Source organism: Dipodomys spectabilis, unplaced genomic scaffold, assembly GCF_019054845.1.
Source record: "Dipodomys spectabilis isolate Male_0828 unplaced genomic scaffold, ASM1905484v1 ptg000455l, whole genome shotgun sequence".
In the NCBI taxonomy this organism is placed as follows: domain Eukaryota; kingdom Metazoa; phylum Chordata; class Mammalia; order Rodentia; family Heteromyidae; genus Dipodomys; species Dipodomys spectabilis.
Window position 1 is genome coordinate 55,242 of NW_024871132.1, and position 24,784 is coordinate 80,025.

General features: G+C 36.0%; 1 protein-coding gene across 1 annotated transcript in view; it reads right to left on the minus strand.

The window, feature by feature from the left end:
- LOC122098058 (PH domain leucine-rich repeat-containing protein phosphatase 1-like) overlaps positions 1–24,784 on the minus strand; it is a gene marked incomplete at its 3' end in the record, with an annotated part of 134,259 nt that overhangs the window by 54,254 nt on the left and 55,221 nt on the right. Inside the window, exon 2 of the mRNA XM_042668550.1 lies at positions 2,714–2,910. Within this exon, the coding sequence (XP_042524484.1) occupies positions 2,714–2,910 (197 nt within the window). The remainder of the gene's footprint in view (positions 1–2,713; positions 2,911–24,784) is intronic.

Genomic DNA, 24,784 nt, shown 5'->3' on the forward strand with positions numbered 1-24,784 from the left:
GGTTACCTCCAGAGTTATGACAAACAACAGGACAGATGAAAAGAGAACACAGGCAGAAAGACACTGGCACTACTACAATTCCCAATTGACTGGGAGAGTTTAACAGTTACTCAATTTATTTGCTCAATTATAAAACATAGTCAAATGTATTTTAATAATGTATCAAAATTCTATGTTAAATTCCACGTCAAATTAACTATAGCATAGCTGCACCATAAGACATAACTTTATTAAATAAATATTTTTCACAATCAAATTGTAAAAGAGCTTTACTTAATAAAGACATTTATTATTTGAAAATGGAATTACCACCATACTCCAGTGATATATGAATTTGACAACATAGCAATTATTGTTATAGTTTTGACCCACGTAGCTTTACCTTAATTCTAGCTCTTCCACATATATAAATTTAAAAGGGGAAAGAAAAAGCAAAACTTCCATTTACTGTTTTTCCTTTAACAATGGGAAAAAAGTAACAGACAAACACTAATGAAAGTTCAGATTACAAAAAAGTGAATTATTCCTTCCCTAACTGGGTCAACAGGTTTTAAAGGCTCAGTATTTCAATGTACTCAATTATTTTTAAAGGCATAATGCAAAACAGGTTTTACAAGGTTTGCTAGTGAAAAAAGGAAGCTATTAACTTTCAATTCACTCAATAGAAGAACTCTATCCAATAACAGGCCTGGGAAACAGGACAGGGCTCCAGTGCTGAATGAAAATGCTAATTATAACTGAATTTTTCTGACCTCACCTGAACATTCCACATGCTTTCCTGTCTTGGTCTCTCTCAACATGACAAAAATCTTTCTCACCATCTCCTTAATTTGTCAGCAGATTCATCACTCTTCAAGTTCAATCATTAATTGCTACGCTTTCATTATAAAATCTTTCCCCTCAAATGCAATCTCTCCTTCCATTAATCTGCCATAGTACTGTTCTCTTTTCTGTAGCTCACTTACAGCAGATATTGCTGTAGTTCTCCTTCATCTCCTGACATGAAATTATAAACTAAGATGGTGAGTTATGCACATTGGTATTTTGGAGGTACCTTGCACAATGCCTTCCCTAAGAGATACTTAATAGCTATACTACATTTGCCTATAAAAACACTTATCATCATAGAGAAGAGATTGGTGCTGGAATAACATACCATCAAACATTAAAATATGTATTTAAGAAAATGGCTTAAAATAGAACTGATGATGATTTTTCAGTAATTCATCCAAAAGACAAGTAACTAGTCTACATCACTGATTCTTAATGCTCATGCAAAAGTTAAGAAGCAGTGGAGATTGGCAGAGTAAGAGAAGGGGCGACACTGTCCAAAAAGAAATGCACTCATTACTCAACTTATATAAGTGTACATCCCCTTTAGAATACCAATTAAAAATCTTTAAAAAGATAAGTAATGGGGATGGGATGGGGAAAGATAGGGGGAACAATGGAAGGAGTAATATTAAGATACATTGTACTCACCATCTTGTGGAATTGAAAACCCTTTGTACACTACTTAATTTTTTTTAAGAAGTAATGGCTTTAAAATGAAAGCCTAAAATAGATCTAAATGTGCATCCCACATCAAGTATTAGCCTTCTTAGGATAGACTGTTCAATAGTACAGGGGAAAACAACCAATATAGACTACTCACAAGAAGAGACTAGTTTAAAATTAGGAATAATGAGCTTGCTACATAGTAGCTGAACAACAAAACAATTGTTACTATACAGATCCAGTCTTATTTTCATTATCCATCCCTAGAGCCAAGTTAAAACTTAAACAAAAATTGACTTCTTATTTTCCCTCTTATTACACTGCTATTTTCTTTTTTTTTTTTAATTGTGAAACTACTGTACAGAGGAGTTACAATTACATGGGCGAGATAATGAGTACATTTCTTATCAAGCATTGTAGCCTCCTCCTTTGTTTCCCCTTCCCATCCCTTCCCATCCTCCCCCTTGCCTCCCTACACTGCTATTTTCTTTCCCCTTCCAACTTGTTTCCTCACCTACTCCCTTCCTATTTATTAGCAGATCATATCATTCAAAACTTCAAGACATATTGACATATAACTGTGATCATGCTAACCTACTACCAACACTTTGTTATTTTAAAAATCTGACAAAGACATTGTTTTCCCAACCAATCTGGTTCTTTCTGTTTTATAAATAATAGGCATAAGATAGTCAACTTGTCCAAAATATCTGTTGGGTATACCTGAAATCAGTAACATTTCCAGTTAAGATGTATGATCAGCCACAGTACTAATTATTGCACTGCTCAGTAAACAAAGTAAACAGAGCTAAGGAGTAAAATGTGATGGAAGACTTGGATGCTAGTAGCTTTAAGCTATTTGAATGTTCCTAAGATCCTGTCCAGAGATCAGTATTCTGTACTACAAAGTACATGTTCACAGTTACCAAGGAATGTCAACATGCATTGAATTTATCATCTACAGTCTAAAATAAAACAGTGAAAGTCTATCTGATCCCTATTCATCCTAGTTCGTAAACTGCAGCATATACTAATAAAGTCAAGATCACCAAGATGTCCGGTGGGCTAATGTCACTGTTATTTTCTGCAACTTCATTAACCAACAATACCCACTGGTAGACCACAACCTTAAATGAGTCAAAATCATCTACTATTTAGTACAGAAATGGCTCAATGCAAATATCTTTTATTATTTGGGAGGGGGGGTTAAACTTACTTTTCCACCAATTAATGGCAGAACATGCATCTTTCCAGTCAGACTGTCTTTCACAGATGATACGATCAAGCAGGTTCCACACAGGATAACTTGGCGTCGTGTCCACCGGTTCACTGGTAACTGCATTTTGCCTTTGCGAACATTGTACATTCCTGAGAGCTGAATACGTTCAGAACTACCAGTGCTGTGAGGCTTTCCTAAAAACAAACACAAGCAAACGGGTTATTCTTTTTTCTTTTCTTTTCTTTTTTTTTTGGTCAGTCATAGGGCTTGAACGGGGCACTGTCCCTGCACTCTTCAGCTCAAGGCGAGCGCTCTACCTTTTGAGCCACAGCCCCACTTCTGGTTTTCTAGTGGTATACTGGAGATAAGAGTCTCACAGAGTTTCCTGCCCGGGCTGGCTTTGAACCATGATCCTTCTGAGTAGCTAGGATTATAGGCGTGAGCCACTGGTGAACGGCCTACGTTATTCTTTTAAATGAGCTTTTCCCCCCTCCTCCTCTGCATACCAGTGAAACAATGTATAACTGAGAAACAGCTGCAGAAATGAAATATGACAAGAACTACCATATTTATTCTGCTGGTGTATTTTAATATCAGGTGGTAAAAACAGCCTTTTCTTAAAAGTCAAGGAAAAGACCACATTAACTCCTGTTTTTGTTAAAATCATATTTCTATTATCTTTTTTTTTTTGTTGTTGGCATGGGGCTTGAACTCTGGGTCTGGGCGCTGTCCCTGAGCTGTTCAGCTCAAGGTGCGTGCTCTACCATTTGAACCACTGTGCCACTTCCAGTTTTCTGGTGGTTAGTTGAAGATAAGAGTCTCAGGGACTTTCCTGCCCGAACTGGCTTTGAACCGAGATCCTCAGATCTCAGCCTCCTGAGTAGCTAGGATTACAGGTGTGAACAACCAGCACCCGGCCATATTTCTATTATTTTTAAGTGGTGTGCAAAGGAGTTACCCTTCAACATGTCCAATGCATTTTGATCAATGTTACCCCTTTCATCATTGTCCTTCATTTAATTTGTTTTAGCCCAAGTTTTATTTCCATCTATATTCTTAAAATTTAATTTTACATCAAAACAGATGAATTCAAGATTTTTTTGGATGGTTTAAAGTACTCTTCTCTCTAAAAAAGAAAACACTATAAAAAAATAAAAAAAAAAAAAAAAAGAAAACACTATAGATTAAGATAGGAAAAATAACATCACCACCAAATATTTAATGAAAGAGACAGTTTTAAGAATTCAAAGTCTTGTTAACCTGTCACATTGATTTAGATCTCTGAATAACTAGAAACTGGAGAAAAAGCAAACAGAGTATATCAGGACAGCCTTTCAATTCTCCATCTCCATACATGCACTAAAGAAAGCCCTACCACAAATTACCAAATAGACTGAACTTTGGTCAGGAGGGGTCTTTACAACTATGAGATTGGCTTTCTGTTCTACCAAATAATCTTGGAGCACAATGGTAACATCACTCTATCCTAGGAAAACCCTGAACATCACAACCAGAAAATCTATCTTATCTTGCTCTGAGAGAATTTCAATGTATTTCTTGTCTGTTCTCTCCTGGGGTGTTCCAGATTAGACACACCCTTAAGGACTTGGCTGTTTACCTCTGGACTCTGAGGAATAATGGAGATGAATGAGGTAATATACACCTAAGCAATCACCCAGGTGCACCCTCCTTTGTGTTAAGACTACCTTATTCTATGACATAAGGAATTATTTTAGCTCTCAGTTGTCAAAATTCTCAGCTCAGAGGCATTCCAACTGTCCAGTGCTCTAATAAATGCTGACAATAGCAAAGAAACCAAATGCCTGCCAGTGCAAAAGTGGGCCAGTTGTAAATTTTACTTTAGAAATGTTATTCTAATTTCATGTTATTCTATTTTCCTGCATGCTCAAGGAATTTTTACATGATTCAGAAGAGACAGAAAAAGCAAGCATTTCTCAAGCTAAGACAGACATGACTACAACAGATTTTAAAACACACATACTTTTTCTTGTATTTCACACTTGGTCCATGGAAGATATGTTCTATATTACTCTACTTTAAAAGCCAGACACTGCCCTACCAGGTAGTACAGCCAATATGCAGAAAATTGTACTCTGATGCTAGAGGATTACAACAGAGTTTCTGGGTCTTCATTATTTACTGAAAACTTCTCTCCAATATTGAAGTAATAATTCTTCTTTTATGCAACAGAAATTGTTGTTGGGAGATATGAAATGTGTACTATAAGCTTAGGCCTATGGTAAATTCCAGTAATATCTAGAAAATGGTCAAACTGAGTGCAGGTAGCTCATATGGTTTGAAGCCAGCCTATGCAGAAAAGTCTGTAGTCTCTTCTCTCTCCAAATACACACACACACACACACACACACACACACACACACACACACACACACACACACACACACACACACACACACACACACACACACACACACACACACACACACACACACACACACACACACACACACCAGAAATGGAACTCTGGCTCAAGTGGTAGAATGCCAGTCTGAGGCAAAAAAGCTAAGGGACAGTGAAGCCCCAGTGCCAGTGCAAACAAACAAATGGAGAGGGAAAGAAAACGTAGGGAAAGATTTCCATTTTGTTTTGCCCTCCCACCTCCGTTATCAGTTACTTTAATATTTTTGTGTAACACACAGCTACCTGAAAAATATCATGGAATCTGTGGGGGGGGGGGGACCATAAATATGCACAAACATCAAATTTGGCAGGTATGTGTGGTGCTGCTTATTTGACCATTCTTAACAAAATTTAAAAATGATGGAGTTAATATCAAGAGTAGGTTCCCATTTCCACAAATCATATTCCTAATACTGCTGATTTTAGTACAAAAAGCCATTATTTTATAAGTTAATTTAAAAAGTCTGCTGTGACAGGTTCCGGGAAGATGGCGGAGGAGAAGCTGGTATCTGAACAAGCTCTCGCATAAAAAGTCTGCTGTACTTATTATTCCCAGTGTTGTTCTTTCCTTTACATAGATTCTGTCTGGCTGATATTTGAATGATTTTTTAAACATTTGTTATAGTGCAAGTCTCCTGTGGTGATGAAGTTTATCTGCCTCTGAATATGTGAGAAAGCCTTTTCCTGTTTGAAACAGCATTTTACTGTGCATAGACTTCTAGATTAACAGTTCTTTCTTTTAGTATTCTTTCAGTATTCTGAGGATGATTTTCAGTGTCTTCTAGTGTGTACTGTTCTGTTACTATGCAGAGCATGTTTCGCAACCACCTGTTGAAAGTTTTCCTTACACTGCTCGTTTTAAGCAATTTGATGTTTGATACTTTGTGTGTCTCATAATTAAGGTTTGTGTTATTTCTGAGATTCACGGTCAAAGTGGAAAAACTGTCAGCAATTTACTGCTTCCAAGCCTTTTTCCAATCTCGCAAGGCCTCTTCTGTGACTCCAATTGTAAATGCATATATTAATCCATTTGAAGTTAGCTAACAACTCACTGATATTCTATTCTCCCTCTCCCTTTTCATTATTGGTTGTGTCAATTACAATACATTCAAATTTGCGTATCTTTCCTTCTCCAGTATTTAACCTACTCTTAAATCAAGTCAGTATACTTTTCATCTCTAAAAGTTCAATTTCAGTATATATATATATATATATACACACACACACATATCAATATATGTGTCTATGTATTCCTTTATTTTGACTTAGTTTCTATTGAATTTTCTTCTTCTTATGCATATTTTATAACACTGGTAATTTCAGTTTAAATGCCATCATTATGACTCAGCTTGATGAGCACTAATATTTGTATTTCTATAAATATTAGTTTTTCTCTAGGACAGTTATTTAGAAATAGTTTGGTTCTTATAAGGCTTGTTTCTAAAATGTGTTAAGCTGGATGACAGAGGCCTTAAGTCTAAGCTAATAATATTAGCAAGTAACATCATACTGAGTACTCTACCTCATACCTGTAAATTATAAGGTTTTTCCATTCCTGCTAGAAGGAACATGAACTATTCCTGGTCCTATATGAGCTGCTTTTCAGTGTCTTTCTTTAAACCTTGCATACTTTCCTCTCATATGAGCACTGATTTGTATTCAGCTTAAGGCTAACTGGTAATCCCATGCTCCCAGAACTCCACCTCTCTGAGTAGCTCTTTGCTTTCCAGTACCCCACCCCTATATAAAACCGCCTGCTTCTCATCAATGGACTCCCTGCTCTTTGCCTAGATGACTACTGAAACAACACAGAAATAGGCACATGCTGGATGTCAATTAAATGCCTCTGCTAAATATTCCCTAGAGTCGGTCTATCTTTAAAACTATGTTTACAAATTCTTCTAAATTCTTCCTTTAAGAGGTGGCGCCTCCTTCCATTCTCCCTATATATGGACTACACTTAGTGGTCACTTCTAACAAACAGAATGTGGCAGAACCAACAGTGGCAGTCTGTGACTCCTGAAAGGAGGTCATAAAAGGCATTAGAGCTTCCTCATGGCTCACTCTCTCTAGGATCATTCCCTCTGGGGAGGCCAGCTGCTACGCAGTGAGGACACTCACACAACCCTATGAATAGATCAAGGAAGGGAGCACTATAAACTGCTGCCAATAGCCAGCAATGTACCCCAACTGTCATATGAGTGAACATATTAGAAACAGATCTTGAAGGCACTGTTGAATGCAGAAAACTATCTATCTAGGACATCCTGATATAAACCTCATGACAGATCCTGAGCCAGAACACTCAGCTAAGCCATTCCTGAATTCCTAACTCAGAGAAACCACAATACAGTAAATATTTGATGTCCTGAGCCACTAAGTTTTTGGATATTAGCTAAAATATAATGATATTAATATGATGGCTTCACTTAGTTGTATTCACTAATCACAGTGGCACTTGATTACAATTTATTTTCCTAAAATAATTCGCTAAACTGCTTCTAGTAGTATGAAGAATAAACCAGGAATGAGGGTCCACAACAATCAGAAACAGTCAAAAACAAGAATAAGAATGGTGCTCTGAGCTAATACAACACCCCCAAATGATGAGAGTAAAGAACTCAGATTAATGCAGCATCAAATACTAAGAGAGTTTGGTCAGTTCAAGAAGTTGATGGAAGAATTTGCCATGTTTTTGGAACTGAAAATGGTCTGGAATAAGTGAAAACACTCAATACTCAACCCATCTGCTCTATCTTTGGAGCTTAGACTGATAAACTCTAAAGCATGTTTCTTATTGCATATAAACCTCTAAATCCTTTTTGACTACTTACAGTGGTAGAATGAATTAAATTACTTGCCTAGGGTCATTTCAAGAGCCAGCAGAAGATTGAAATGACTCTGTAAGAGGTCTAGAGACCTGAGCATTAAACTGTATCTGGGAATTTTGTCTCAGAGTGAAGAGGCTAAAACATCTCAACGAGAACTGCTGACAGGAGCTCTGAAACAGATTTAAGACTAGTTGCTCTTTAGCTAATAGAAATGACAAGCAGCTCCTAAATACATTGGGAAAGGGTTAATTTATGCACCATATCAAAATGTGTAAAGTCAACTACCCAGTAAATGTTGCTCGCTTTCTGACACTTAATTTGATTATGTTTATTTATAGCTCCTAAATTTTTATAGACTCTTCTATCTGACAAATGTCAAGACTTGAACCTTTTCTCTAATCATAAAATTTTTCAATGCTAGTAGATTATAATTACCTTTATAGTATTCCTCAAACAATACCTAAAATAGTAAGATCCCCTCATTCCCATCAAAGATTCTGTAAATATAATCAAAGAGGGGTATATCCACCATACTAAGCTGCCATATAAACTATATCATAATTAGATATGAACTTTTAAAAGAGCCAAGATCAAAATAATGAAGATTATTACTGTGACTGTACTTTAGGGTAATATACACCAGAAGATAATAAATACTCACATTCATACTCCTGTTCCTCTTAAAACCACAGTGGAGGGGGGAAAAAAACCTGCTTTTTCGATTTTCATTGCCAAGGAGAATTCAGCCAAAATGAATTCGGAGATTATAGAAACCAATGCACACACAGTCACATAATGTTGCAATATAATTCCAAGTTAAGTGTTTACAGTGGTTCTCTCTGGCAGAAAGAGCTATAGTTTATTTTCTATTTTGTAATACAAATAATGTTAAAATTGTCTTAAATAAAAATGAAGATTCCAAGGGGAATATAATTTCCCAAAAACTTTATTTCTACTCCTCTACTGCATTAGATAATATTTCATTAAGTACTATTTTCCCTATCAAAGTTGAAAGTAACAAGAAGAATAGAACAAAAGGTCTAAAACTGACCACCTTCTACATTCCTATAACTTATGTATAGGAAGCCTCAGGAACTCTATTTTTAAGCCTTTTCAGAACCACATACAAAAGTCCACAGTTCACACTTAAATATTCTTCAATTAATAAGAATAAAAAAAAAAAAAAGCCCCATCATCGAGTTTTTTTTTTAAGTTACAATATTGTAAAAAGGGGAGCTTTGGTCACTTTGTAAAATTTGCATATGTGTATCATACTAATGATAATATACATTTATATATATATATATATATTATGGCCTTCAAATTATATCACATATGCTTTTCTAAGTTGTCAGCCTCTGTATCTTAAACACTTAAAAATGTTTAAAATTTATTAATCATCTGTTTCTATTTGACATTGTTTCTGATTTTTCATTTTATGAATTAACTAGGTCAAGAGAACATAATTTTTTTATAGTTCCAGATTCTTCTTTCATGTAAGCAGTTCTTTCTAGCCACTAGCTATAGGTCAAAATGAACAAAGATAATAATGGTTCCAGTTCTGAATATTTTCCCCCACAGGAATGACCTTTTTCCAGACATTAAAAGAGCATATGGGAAGAGACTCCAGCATACTTAGCTACCTATTAATTAAAATGAACTCAACTTTACTACCACAATGGGTAAATGGGGTAAGTTTCACATTGTTGATGGCCAGTAGCTTCATTTGAGTAAGACAGCAAGTGAAGTTACCACTCTTTAAACAGAAAGAAAGAAAGAAAAGAAAGAAAGAAAGAAAAGAAAGAAAGAAAGAAAGAAAAGAAAGAGAAGAATGAAAGAAAGAAAGAAAGAAAGAAAGAAAGGAAGGAAGGAGGAAGGAAGGAAGGAAGGAAGGAAGGAAGGAAGGAAGGAAGGAAGGAAGGAAGGAAGGAAGGAGAAAGAGAGAAAGAAAGAAGAAAGAAAAAGGAAAGGGGGGAAAATAAAAAACCATAATTTTTCTAGTGAAGGCTTTCATATTTGTATTTAAATACTTTTCTAATTTTTCTCAGCACGTTATATTGAATTCTCTGGTCACTACCCCTACCCCCCAAAAGACCACTTTTTACCACTTCGAAAAAATGGATGAGAAAGAGGTTAGCCATTGTTCACGGCTATAAAGAACAGGAACACACTTACCTATGAATTTAAAAATATTTGCAGCTGGGCATCGGGTGGCTCCAGATTTGTAATCCTAGCAACCCAGGAGGCTAAGATCTGAGGATCAGGTTTTGAAGCCTATTTGTCCGTGACACTCATTTCCAATTAACCAACAAAAAGCCAGAAGTAGCACCGTGGGTCAAGTGGTAGAGCATTAGACTTGAACAAAAGTGTTCAGAGATAGCACGCAGGCTCTGAGTTCAAGTCCCAAGTTGGGCACCAAAAAAAATAAAATTTACTGAAAACAGAAGGGATTAGGGATTCTTTGCTAGTTCATTTTTCAGACCACCAAATAAAGCAACCAAAAAAAAAACTAAAACCTTTGGAGGAACATGAATTTCCAGGTATTGTAAAAACCTCATATTTGAAAATTTGAAAATAATCTTTTTTCCACTGTCATTTAGAAAAGCAGTATTATATTGTAATAATATTTGAAGTCATATCTTTTACTCCTAAATTATCAGAAAGAATTTTTTTGGATGACAAATTATACAGTGTTTATTTTCAACTACAAGTGTGTGAGGAATGATTTAGGACAACACAACTGGAAACTGAAATTTTACTTCCAAAATAATAGCTTCAAGAGGCAAAATATATTTAAATGATTTCATATAACACCCCAAATTCCAAAGATTCTATTTCGGTAGAGACTGGCTAGATATTTATCAGTCTCATTTTATATTCCCTGGATATACACAATAATTACATTTTGTCACCTCGCCTGAGAAAGGCCACACATGTGGTAGGGGGCTAACAAAATGTGGGCAGCAGCATAATAGACCACTTCTAGATCTGCCTAGACATTGACCCCTTGTGTTCATGCACCCTTCCCTAATCCACCAGAAGAATGAAGTCCAACCAGAAGATTCTAAGAGGCTCTAGAGGATGAGTTCACCACAAAGAGGGTCCTGAATCCACTGGGATAAAGCTGCCTTCCTAGAGATATCAGCATGGACTAGTCATGAGAACAGAAGAAACTTGTATTGTTAAGCCACTGGATTTGCACAGTTACAAGATTTCTAGAGAAGCTAAAATTTCCCGAGCATATATTCAAGTTAAAATTTCATCCTCACTGAAACAGAAATAAACTGCTGTCATATACTAAAAGCAAACTTCTACAGTCAGCATAATAGGCATTTTCCCTCACAGTTGTTGCTCTACGACTTATATCACACTTCCACTTCCAGCTTTTTGCTGGTTAACGAGATAAAGATTCTCAGACTTTCCTCCTTACTCTGGCTTCAAACTGTGATCCTGAGACCTCAGCCTCCTACATAGCTAGATTACAGGTGTGAGCCACCAGTGCCCAGCGATAAATAGTTTTCTGTATCCCAAGTTGGGAAAATGACTGCTTTTCATCTACTCAGTACTTGTCTATCAGCCTCCACTTATCAGCATCTTTACTTTTACTTAAGCCTTTCAGCTCCAGCCTTTCAGCTGGAGAGGAAAATTCTCCAATCCTAACATAAGGACAAGTGAATGTGTGTGAGGCCAACTCAGTGTTCTCTTAACTCGGATCTGTCTCCGCTGTACTGAACTCACCCACCTTCTCATCCTACCCAGCATAAGTAGGATGCAACAGTGAAGCAACTATTTCTAAATACTCAGAACAGTTCACAAGTATAAATGTCTTAATCTTACTGTGGCTTAAAAGATATGAGAATACAAAGATATTATCTTCTTTATTTATGCTTCTGTCCCAGAAATCATAAATCGTAGAACAAATGCTCAACATATAAATATGAAATTTAATTAAAATTTTAGAGCATTCCTTTTAATTAAAATTTTTGAGTATTCCTCTAATTTTATCAATATAACAAAAGAAGGTATGACAGTGGATAAACTCCAAGTTGTAATTATGTAATAAATGTGAAAAATTCTTTTGTTTTCTATAATAAAGGAGAAAACTGATACGGTTTGAATTTAAAATGTCTCAAAAAGCTCATGTGCTGAATGAAGCATTGGACAAAGCCCTTTGGGAAGTAATTGGATCGTGAGGGCTCTAATTTCATTAATGAAGGAATCATATTGCTAGACTTATACTAAATGGGGTATGGGAGGTGGTAGAAACTTCAAGAGATGAGGCCTAGTTGGAGGAAGTAGGTAACTAGTGACATGGCCTTGAATGAGTTATTTTGTCTTTGACTAGTACTGCCTTTCTCTCTGTCTTTGCTATGAGAATAAGCTCTGTTCCACCATGGATTCCCAACATAATATTCAGACTCATCACAACCCTAGATACCAAATTACCATGGATTGAAACCTCTGAAACCATGGGGCAAAATAAAATTTTCTTCATTAAGCTGAGTGTTTTAGGTATTTTGTCTCAGCAGTAGAAAACTAACTGTTATCTTGTGATCACATAATGCAATATTCTCTGAAGATTATTAGCTTGAGAAAATAAAGCCCAATCAATAGATTCACCACATACTAAATCAGAAGATTTTGTTGTGAAAGAAGATAGAGAAGTGAACTTTGTTTATAAGGAGTTGAAGCAAAAAGCTGACAAGTATTCAGTAGGTAACATACGGATTTAAACTAATTTCTGATGAATTACACATTCATGTCAAGGTTCTTATATTTTGGTTTCCTCAAACAATTATGAGTAAAACAATTTTCCTCAAACAATTGTGACTCTTATAGACAACACTTTAACTGACATAATCTCAAATAAATTTAAATTGAAAACAAAATGGTGTTTAAGGGGTTTAGAACTGAGGAATATCTCAATTTAAGATCTGAGGACAAAGTTCTGTTCTGTCACACAGAAAATTATGAATTTCAAAACAAGTATCAAACAACCTTCAAAGACATTATTTCAACATTGCAAACATTTTGTTATCCCAAAGACATCCTCATTTTCTTCATTCTCATCTTCATTTTGTAAAAATGTTTTGTAAAACTTTTGCCTTGAAAGTATGATTTATCTTTCAGAAGAAATCAATTTCCTTAAAATCTTAGGAATAAAAAATTAAAAATAAACCCCCCCAAAACAAATAAGTATAAGACCTATTATCCATTCCATTGCCATAACCATTTCTATGTCTTCCACTTTTGAAGAAAAGTACAATAAGCAGAATAAAACACATAAAAATAAATATTAGAAGAAGGTAACACTGAAGGTTTCCTTTCCTTCCAAATCTACAAATAAACTCTTCCTGAAATCATAACAATAAATCAGCTTAAAAAGACGAAATAGAAGCCAAGCATTCCTAATAAATTAATCTAAATTTTATCTATCAATTCTGATTTTCCACATACCACAGACATATCCAATAATGACCTCAGAGAGAATATGTCTTGTGTTCAACATAAAGATAAAGACACCAGGCTGGGAAGGTGGCTCAGTGGTAGAGCGCTTGCCTTGCATGCATGAGGCCCTGAGTTCAATTCTTCTTCAGCACCACATAAGCAGAAGAAAAAAAAAAAAAAAAAGATAAAGACACCATATAAAATACAAGTTAGTTTTTATTTCGATTTTTTTTTCTCTATAGACAAAGAGAAGTCCATGGAAGGCAGAAAACCCAATTGATATGCAATCTAGAGTACTATAAACAGAAACAGAGCCATTATTTCTACAGAAAGTTTTAAAGTCATTTAAAAGGAGGCAATTACATAATTACGTTTTGAAGTGCCCATAGTCTATGTCTTACTGTCTCTCTCCCTATACAATTGTGTTTAGCAGTATGATGTCCTAGAGCCACAAATACAGTAACCAAGTTTTAATGATCAAAAGTATTCCTTTTGGAAGAGCATTAATTCCCATGTACTCAGGCTTCACTTTGTTCCCTTCGGTGGAATCAAACCTGCCCCTTTTGCCCAATGTCCCCACCCCACTCTGCTTTCCAGGAGACATGGGATCCCCTCTCCTTTGCTCATTGAGTTCTTTCATGATCAGTGGCTCAGACTTAGCCTTGAGGTTCTGGTAAACTTGCTGTTCCCCTTCTGTCTGTTCACACAGCAATTCCCTATTGATGATCTAACTTTTTCTTTTTTCTGGGTTTCTCTTCTAAGATAGAAGAGAGGGTAGACCACACACCTGCCCCTGCTCATTCACATCATCTCCTGGATGCTCGCATACACACACTGGCCAATGACGAAAGTTAAGCAAGAGAATGAGAAGGAAACTGAAGAGAAAACAAAGAGAAGTAAAAGAGGAGGAGGAGGGAGAGAGGGGAAATAAAAAAGTAGTGGTGCTGGACATAAACAAAGCAACACAAAGCCAATCATATTCCTGGACACTAGTAACCATTCTGGTAACCATTGTTTGTATATACTAATGTGATTGACATAATAGTAAATGTAAAGGATACATAAGAAAAACATAAAATAGGTGAGAATTCTTTAACTGAATTTCCTATAAAGATTCTATCAAACCAGAAGGCTTCTGTAAAAATTATATAAAACAAATAGAGTTAAAATAATGTCAAATATCACCAAAGCATTCAATAAAGTGAGGATTTTATTAGATAAGGTTAGGCAATAGCTACAAAAATGGCAAAAAGGGGTACAGGTGTGGCTCAAGTCACAGAGGGCCGGCCAGTAAAGTCCCAAAACCTCCCTTACCAGTTGTAGCTGCTTGTTAGAAAATAAAAGAACACTGACATAAACCAAATGACATACATTACAAAGGTTAGTTTTAGGTTCCTTTCTGATCTATTTCATAAAATATCCTATTTACCACTTCTTTTTTTTTTCTCCTCATAGACGATTAAGAATTTTTCAATTCTTCACATAAAATCTCCCTCAGCATTTGTGAACTTCATTCAGCAGAGAATATTCAAGACCAGAGGAAGGATATAACATTCAAATAAGTCAATTTTGTTCTAATTTTAATGATTGGACTAAAACACTTTGGTTTGGGAAGAATATTGACCTAAACTCTACAAATGCTTGACCAATATTTGCTAATTCTCTTAATTCTGTGGGAGTTTTTTTTTAATATTAACATGCCTTTAATATCAAGCAGGAACATAAGAAGATCAAGGAACATTTGACCTTCTGGCTCTTATCAGCGATGACTTGATCAATGAATCATTTAAACAAAGTTCAAAAAACTGACTGTGAAGCAATCTCTAAAGAACATATGAACAATTTAAAAAAAAAAAAAAAAAAACCATGAGGAAAAGATTCATCTTTGTATACAACGTTTGCTGGGGTTTTCAAAGTAAGCCTATAAACTTTCATAATAACACAAACTCTTCAACAATGTAACTCTAAAATATTTCTGAAGGCTCTTCAAAGGATCTTTTAAACAAAAGTAGGGAGCAAGTCCTGAGGAGACTTCTGTGAGTCAAAATTAAACTATTTTATTTAATTTTGTTACATAAAGCATATCTGTGTCAAACTGAGGAATAACAAGAAATAAAGGATGATGTATTTTGCTCACTTCCAAGTAATAATCCAAGAAGGATACACACACACTCAAAAAGAATGAGTGGAATCATGGAGACCTGGGTTCAAAGCCTGAGTCTCTTTCCAAATAGGTTGGGGTGGGGGGAATCACCAATTTCTGAGGTATGTAGTAAATTAGTGATTCTGGACCCAGTAAATCAAGATCACACGAGAACTTTTTAAGAAATGGACATTTGTCAGACTTACTCTAAATAACTGGGACGAACAAGTTTCTAATAAGAAACTCTGTGAATGGAACCAAGCTAATCTATGTTTTAACAAACACTTTAGGTTAATTCTGGTGCATTCTCAAGTTTACAAAATAATGTTGTAGCTGGACACTAGTAGCTCACACCTACTACTAATCCCTGCTACTCAGGAGGCTGAGATTCACAGGACAGCAGTTCAAATCCAGGAGATGGAGGGAGGAGGAGGAAAGAGGATAAGAGGAAAGAACTGGAAGGAAGGAATAAAACCAGGTCTACAGGGTCTCTAAATTAGAAAAGAGTGTAAGTTATTTTTTTAGTACTACTTGAAATTCTACGTCTCTCCTTTTTAAAACATGTACTGAAACTAGTACATAACAGGAAGTAACTAGATATAAGTTGTTCTACTTGACTTTCTAGTGGTCAGGCTAACACCTCTCAGTGAATTAGTGATAATTCCAATCATCTTTTCAGGTTTTATGAATTATATTTTACTGTGCATAATCAAGCTCCATTTCACATAACACTTATATTGAGGCTCTTTATAATTCCATCCTACCAAGAAGCTTTATCATTTTAACGTAAAGAAGGCTAAGATACTAAATAATATTATGTTTTTTATAACCAGGGACTTAAATTAATTTGACATACAATCTGAAAAAATAATGAAAAAACAAGAGATGGCAATCTTTATAGTTAATTAGCTACATGGCTTATTTTCTCTTTTCTTTGCACAAATACCGACAAAATCTTTGTTCAAATACCAACAGAGCCTGCTCTGAGCACTGACCACATACTCTATAATACTATAACCTGATCTCCACTTTCCCTTGCATGTCCTTCCCTGCCCTACTTTCTCTTTCTTCACAACATCTATTGCTTTACATATTACAATTTACCTAAGTGTTGTTTATTATCTTTTCCTTCAAATATGCAATTCATAAGGACACTAAGCTCGGCTTTATTCATGGATGTATACTGAGTACCTATAACAGTGCTTTGGACAAAGAATACCTGACACACAGTGGCTTCAAAAGAAAGTCGTGAAAATATTTAAGATATAGGTAATGTTTTAAATGTTTTATTATAATAAAAAAGCTTTAGTTACAAAAGAATAATCTATTTTTATACAAACAGGCTGAAATTTATATATGAGCTTCTAAAAAATGCCAAGTGCTGGTAGCTCACACCTGTAATCCTAGCTACCCAGAAGGCTGAGATCTGAACATCACAGTTCAAACCTAGCCCAGGCAAGAAAGTCTGTGAGACTCTTATTTCTTAAAAACTACTCTGAAAAGGCCAGAAGTGGTGCTATAGAGTTCATATGGTAGAGTGCTAACCTTGAAGAAATAAAGCTCAGTGACAGTACCCAGGTCCTGAGTTCAAGCCCCAGGATTAGCACACATGCACACGTGCGCATCCGTGCGCGCACGCACGCACGCACGCACACGCACACACACACACACGCACACACACACACACACACACACACACACACATTCTTAACTTTTTTTTTCCTTTACTGTGTGAGGCTTTAAGTGAAACAGTTAAGATCAAAGTTAATTATTGGTCAAAAAGATCAGATATCTTTATCTTACGTGGTCAACACTCATAAATAGCCTAACTAAATATAGAATTCTAAGAAATAGCAATTTAGACTTGGATTACAAAAGGAACCCCTAAATAGGATTTCTTCCAAAGTCAATTAACAATCCAGATGACAATATGCAATCCATAAACAAAACAATAATCAAGTTTTCTGAAACAACTGCAAATTCATAACAAGTTCCTTTCTTTCTTCCAGCAGATGGCTGACAAAAACAGTGTTTTGTTGATATTTTTAACAAATTTTCCACAATGAATAATCACACTCAAATGCTTTCTCTTGTCTTTTGTGTATGGAGTGTCTGGCACATTTTATCTAAAGGCACCAACCTGACTGGGTTCAAGAAAAAGAGCACTTTTTCTGTTCTCACAGCCTTCAACTCTACTATTTCAAAGGTTCAAACACTTCCATCTATAGAAGTTTAGAAATGTCCACAAACTAGCCAAATGGAAGAGAAAAAAAAAAAAAAAAAAAGACCTGGGACCTTGGCAGGGAAAGAAATAAAGGTTAAAGCTATGTTTGCAGTATTTCTTCCTGTCTTCTACTAGGTTCAAAGTCTTTCTCTAATCTAACAATTCACTATGGAAGCAATGTAGCAGAACAGTTTAAATACATGGCTTCCAAAGGCAAAAAACTCAGATCTATCTTACTCCCACCGGTCACCCTTCTTAGCTGGTTTCTTGTCTATATAGGGGTATAAGCCAATAGCATAGCCCTCCTTAGTTTGTGAAGACTAAACAAGCAAACGTGGTCTTTAAAGCACAGTGGATGATATTTGGTATTTATCTTAAGTCTGAGAGCTCCTGAATATTGTCTCTAAGTTCTAGAAGCATGAAATTCACTAATAAATTATAGATTTGTCAAGGAATTAAAATTAAAATCTGCTATATAAACTGTAGGCTCACATACAAAAGTAGTAAGAGATTGCTTCCCATATTAGCCTTTCAAAAGTTAGAATGAGCTGGGTGCGGGTGGCTCACACTTGTAATCATAGCTACTCAGAAGGCTGAGATCTGAGGATCATGGTTCAAAATCAGCCCAGGCAGGGAAGGCTGTTATCTCCAAATATCTATACACCTCCCTTCTACCCCATCCCCCAAAAGCCAAAAGTGGAGCTGTGGCTTAAATGGTGGAACACTCATCTTGAGCAAAAGATTAGGAACAGTGCCCAGGCCCTGAGTTCAAACTCCAGAACTGGAAAAATAAATAGATAAACAAACAAACATATACACACATACACACATATAAGCACCTACTTGGGAGTGGGGAACTCTTGTGTTTGAATCCTGGCTCTACCTCTCCCTAACAGTATGAATTTGGGCAAAATAACAGCTTATTCGTCTATAAAGCAAATTAAAAAAACTACCATCTAAATCACAAATCTGTAGTATATGGCAGAATCCCTGATATACAAGTAAGCATTCAATAACTGTCAAGTGTTATAATGGTCACGGTTATTATGGAAGAGGTGAACAGCAGGCTATAGATTGATTGTTTGGACAGAGACCACTCTGTCAGGAATGGCAGCTAAACAATCAGTTCTATCACCAGGTTCTATCCAGGTTCTATCCAGGTTCTAACACCAGGAGAGGTTCCCAATTAAAATGAGATGATTTAAACAGCACATAATCTGATATGAGACCCAGCTTTGAAGATTATTAATCAAAACCAGAATGATTTCTCAGAATTGACTTTTCATGAAACACCCAGGTAACTTGCTGCCAGTAGACCCTCATACTGTGTTTCTAATGGAACTGTGTTCTTATCATGATTCAATATCATAAATTTTATTCTTATTTGCCAAGCAATTTATTTATGCATCACTTACAAATATAGGGAAATGTTTTTTTTTTCTTTTTTGCAGAAAGGCATAAAATATACATTCATGAACAGGATACTGTCATAAGTTGCAACAATACATATTCAGTAATTTTAAAAAAAAGACCACTTCATGGTCTTCATGACTAATCTGGCATGAATGAATTGAATGAGTGAATTTGGTATCTTACATATAGATAACGTATGTTACATTTATATATAATGTATATATAATATACTTTTATATAATATATATTATATACTTTTATATAATATATACCTTTATATAATATATAGTATATTGTTATATAAGTATATATTTTATTATATATACCTTTATATATTTTGTATATACATATAAATCTTCACATTTTATATATAACTTTAGCCTCTCCCAGTGTTTTAACATAGTGATAGCCTGTACCATTCCTATCATCTCTGATCTAAAAAAACCAGGAATAAGGAAAACAAACAGGAAGTGGTGTTGTGGCTCAAGTGGTAGATCGCTCACCTTGAACTAAAGAGCAAGGACAGATTCCAGGGCTCAAGCCCCACGATTGACGAAAGAAAAGGAAAGGAGAAAGGAAAGGAGAAAGGAAAGGGGAAAGGAAAAAGGAAAGGGGAAAGGAAAAAGGAAAGGGAAAAGGGAAAGGAAAAAGGAAAAGGGAAAGGAAAGGAAAAAGGAAAGGAAGAAAGACTGAGACAGACAGAAAGGAAAGGAAGAAAGGAAACAAAGGAAGAAAAGGAAGAAAGGAAAGGAAGAAAGAAAGAAAGAAAGAAAGAAAGAAAGAAAGAAAGAAAGAAAGAAAGAAAGAAAGAAAGAAAGAAAGAAAGAAAGAAAGAAAGAAAGAAAAGAAGGAAGGAAGGAAAGAAGGAAAGAAGGAAAGAAGGAAAAAAGGAAAGTTGGGTCGATTTGCTCCAACATTGTGTATACAGCCTTTCATCTCACATATTGAGGAAATCAAGTCAATCACATGCTATTTTGAATCAGTCCTTTGTATCTATATACCTAAATCACCCATTTATAAATTTCCTCAATGAAGTCTTGGCTCTAACACCTCCCATTCAGTTATATCTTTTACTCGGACTAACCTGTTTTAATATTTAGAACTTACTATTTTCTATTTTCAAAAGAGAAAACGAAAAGAAAATCAACTGTAAAGGAAAATTGGGGGGTATTTAATTACTTCAAAACTGTTTCAATTCAAACTGAAGAGTTTGACAGTAAAAAGAGAACTATCTTTAGAACTATTTATCAACAGAGTTCTTTGGGGTGGGGGGAGAGAAGCAGTACTAGGGACTGAATACTTACCTACACGAGGTATGCCCCCAGCCCTTTGATTGTATTTTGTTTCTGAGATGGATCTAACTTTTCCTGGGCTAGACTCAAACTCACAATCCTGTTTTCTGCTTCCCCAGGCAAGGATTACAGCTGGGATTGTAGACATATACCAATATGCCCAGCTAAGAAGCAAACATGTTGAGAAGTTATCAGAACAGATTGATAAAGAGGGGAGGAGTAGAAGAAAGCAAGGAAAGAAAAGTGGTCAGAAAGGATGGCAGCAGCAGAATTCATCTTTCCCCAAGAAAGACTGATGCCATCTAAAACTTCCCCAAAATCATTTATCCTAAAAAGGTTATCAGAAATAAAAACTTTAATTCAAGTGTTCCACAGAGCAAGTATATGACAGCGAATTACACTTTTACTGTGAAAAATAATAATTAGAGATTCAATAAGTCATGAAAAAAATACTTCTTTCCAAACTGCCTTTCGACTCAGTATTTTGAAATACAGGAACTCCCCCAAGTTTGGAAAAAAAGCTCAGTGACTATGATGAACTCTGGGGTTTAGGTTTCCATTTCTCCAGCACTCACAGGGAAAAGATGGTTGAGAGCAGAAAGAGGAATTTAATTTATTCTGTGACTAGAAAAAATTTCTGTTTACATTTATAATAAATGTATTTACTGTAAATCTCCTTGATTAGAGGAATTCAGGCTGACTATATTCAGACTAAAAACAGAAGAGTTAATTTATGATTTCTTTATTCAGAAAGAGAGAAAAAATATGTTCCAGAAAAAAAATATGTTCATTAATTAGCAGAATACTGGAGTTATAAAACATAAAAAGGTATTAATTCAGTCACCCCAGGCTGCCTTCCTCAACAGACTCACCACTTCAATGACAGTATCTTCCATTATTAGTCTTTTTTTTTTTTTTTGGTCGGTCATGGGGCTTGAACCCTGGGCCTGGGCATTCGCTGTCCCTGAGCTCTTCAGTTCAAGTCTAGCGCTTTTCAGCTCAAGGCTAGCACTCTACCACTTCAGCCACAGAGCCACTTCTGGTTTTCTGGTGGCTTATTGGAGATTCCAGTCTCATGGACTTTCCTGCCTGGGCTGGCTTTGAACTGTGATCCTCAGATCTCAGACTCCTGAGTAGCTAGGATTACAGGAGTGAGCCACTAGTGTCCAGCTAATTACTCATCTTAATGAAGGGCATTATTTCCTATGAAGAGGAAGTCACTTTAGAAGTTCTCTACCACTGTTTGAAAGTCATCCACAAAATGAAACTGTACTACCTTGTTTTCCTAATAACATTTCAGAATATTTGATTAATTTCAAATATGTCTATAAATCAAGGAAATAACAGCAAGAGCATTCAAAGATGCAGCATCAAAAGTTGTGCTCAAATAAGAGCAAAACAGCCCCGTGTAGGAGCAAGAAGTCAAACAAATCCCAAGAAATGTGGTGAGAAACTTCATTTGGACTGATGATATTAATACTTTCATATCTTTAAAACTACGTTCAAACAAGCATGATGGAGTTAAATGGTGATTTTCAAGAGACAACACGCTTCACACAATGATGTCAGGCTAGCAGGCCTGCCTCTGCCTCTGCCTCCGCTCCCCTCCAAGTACATGCGCATGTGCAGGCCTCATTACTGATTTCTTACTTGTAAGTAAAACTAGGTATCTGAACAATTTGTTTTCAAGCAAATCCAGTTACCCCACAAAATTCAAAAGAACTATAAAACAACCAATAATTATTAAGCACTTCCCAGGGCAACAATAAAAGCAAGCCTGTCTCTGCTTGCCTTGGGAGCTGCTGCAGAGTCTCTCAGAGCTGCAGGCCACTAGCTCCAGCTCCTGCCAGGTCTCTTGCCCGCTCAACTCAGTACCTCAAAAACGGAGCCGGTTTTCCTCCCTGTTGTTTGTCCCATTTCTGCAGTAATAACATTCTCCCAGACTTAAAGAGCTGAAATCATTGTTTCTCATTCTGCTTTGTTGTCTTCAGTTTATCTTGCAGAATTTTCCCAGCATGGTTTGCATCCATCCCTCTGTCCCTAAGCTTGAGCTTTTAGCTCCACATGTACCTCTCAGAAACAGCTACCTCACTACTTTTCTTGTCTCTGGTTTCTCTGTAATAATTAGCACCATCACCACACATACTACCATATTCCTTCATCCCATTCAAAAGTTTGTGACTTCCTGGAACATTTTAAAGTTCCTAAAATTTTAGAGTTCCTAAGTTTGTATATCATATGCTATTCCAGACTGCTGAGCTTTATAGACACCCAAGTATATACTCTTGCAATAATTATGATTTCAATAATGTTGAATACCCTGTAACTTGTTTGCCTTGTCACAAATCAAATAAGCAGTGACTACTTTTTTTAGGACCATAGGTCATCATCATTACAAAGGTATATAAGAAAAAAAAAATATCCATAGCTAGCTTTTCTGTCTTCCTTCTTTCTTTTCTTTCCCACTCTCCCCTTCCTCTCTTCCTCCCCTCCTTCCCTCCTTTACTTCATTCCTTCATTGCTTCTTTCCTTCTTCCCTTCCTTCTTTCCTCCATCTCTCCTTCCCTCCCTATGTTTCTCAAGATTGAACTCTGGGCCTCAAGCTTGCTAGGCAGGTACTCTACCACACATCTATAGCTCTTTTCTGTGCTGGTTATTTTTGAGATAGAGTCTGACTTCCAGTACAAGAGTGAACCTGATCTATTTTACACTTCCTGTCATAGCTGAGAGGACAGGTGTGTACAATGCACCCGGCTGTTAGTTGAGAAGAGGTCTCTTGTGTATGTCAAGCCTAGCCTGAAACCACTATGTTCCCAATCTCAGCCTCCCAAGTGGCTAGGATTATTGGCATCAGCTATGGGGACCTGGCTTACTACATTTCTTATTTGTAAAGTCTTGCCTTTCAAACTTCTATGAAAATGTATGGAAGACACTGACTTTATTTTAATCAAACTCTATTACCTGCTATTTCTAGTTACTGCCTCCTTATAACACATGAACTCACTAGCCTCACAGAGGCTATTTATTTATAAATGTTAGTAAGCAAATGTATTTACAAATATAACTTCAAGCACAATAAATGATACCAGAGTTGTTGTTATGAAAGCCCCACAGGTTCATATGTTTCATTTTCTTTCATTCATTTATTCATTCATTCAAACGCAGGGCCACTACTTGAGCTACATCCCTAGCCCTTTTATTTTCTAACTGTCCACACCCCTAGTACCTGAAATTACTGTAAGAGACACTACAACTGGCTAATTTACATATGTAAATATATAAAATATTTTATATATATTTTTTAAGAATTGGCTTCAAGTATAGTGTGGAACTATTTACTTCAATAAAAGACAAAAAGGCTCCATTCCAAACCAGCATCAGCAATCTAGCACGAAGTGGAAACTTTTTGGTAAAAACTTTGCTACTTCAAACTAGACCTCACAAGTGCAGAAGGTTTTATGCTAAGAAGCTCTCACCTCTGCTACTGGGCTTCCCTAGTAACACACAATATCATCATTGCCAAGAGCAAGACCAGTATTCACCTCTGGGGAAAAACTTTGGGCTAGGATATAGCAATTGCCTGTCAAGTAAAAGGCACTAGATTCCATCTCCAGTACCAAAAAGGAAGGGAAAAAGAGAGAGGCAGCGCAGGTGCGCAAGCAGGCAGGCAGGAAAGCAAAAACCACCCAGAAAATTCTGGGGAGAAAAAAAATCATTATTTGTATAAAAATCTGAGCTGTATTTTGTTCTTCTAACAAAGGTATTATTTTACTGTCACTCAAAAACAAATCTGTCATTTGATCAATATAGCTATACACACAAATACTTGAGTTTTTTTTAAGCAATGGTTTTCCACAAGACAATAATGCCATCTGTTTAACATGGAAATGTTCACTTGCTATTGTTTGCTTCTATGAAAACAAACAACAACAAAAGTCTTCCACTAACACTTAAAGAAACAAAATCACAGCATAGCTGGAACTACTACAATATTTTAGTTCAGCTTGCTCTCCACTTTCCCATGTGTATCATGTGGCTTGGTAGCTGTGGGACTCTCCCAGCTGGTTTACTATTTTGACACAGAACCTTGATGTAATGGCTTTAATTCAGCTTTATGAGCTCCATATCACAATGTCAACATCTCCAAACATGGGAAATAAAGCAAGCCCCCCCTCTGTGACAAGTTAAAGCTATTTTTGCACTCTTCCATTATTTGTTAACACAAAAATGGAAAACCCCAGTAGAACTGTTTTCTTTCACAAACATGGACATACA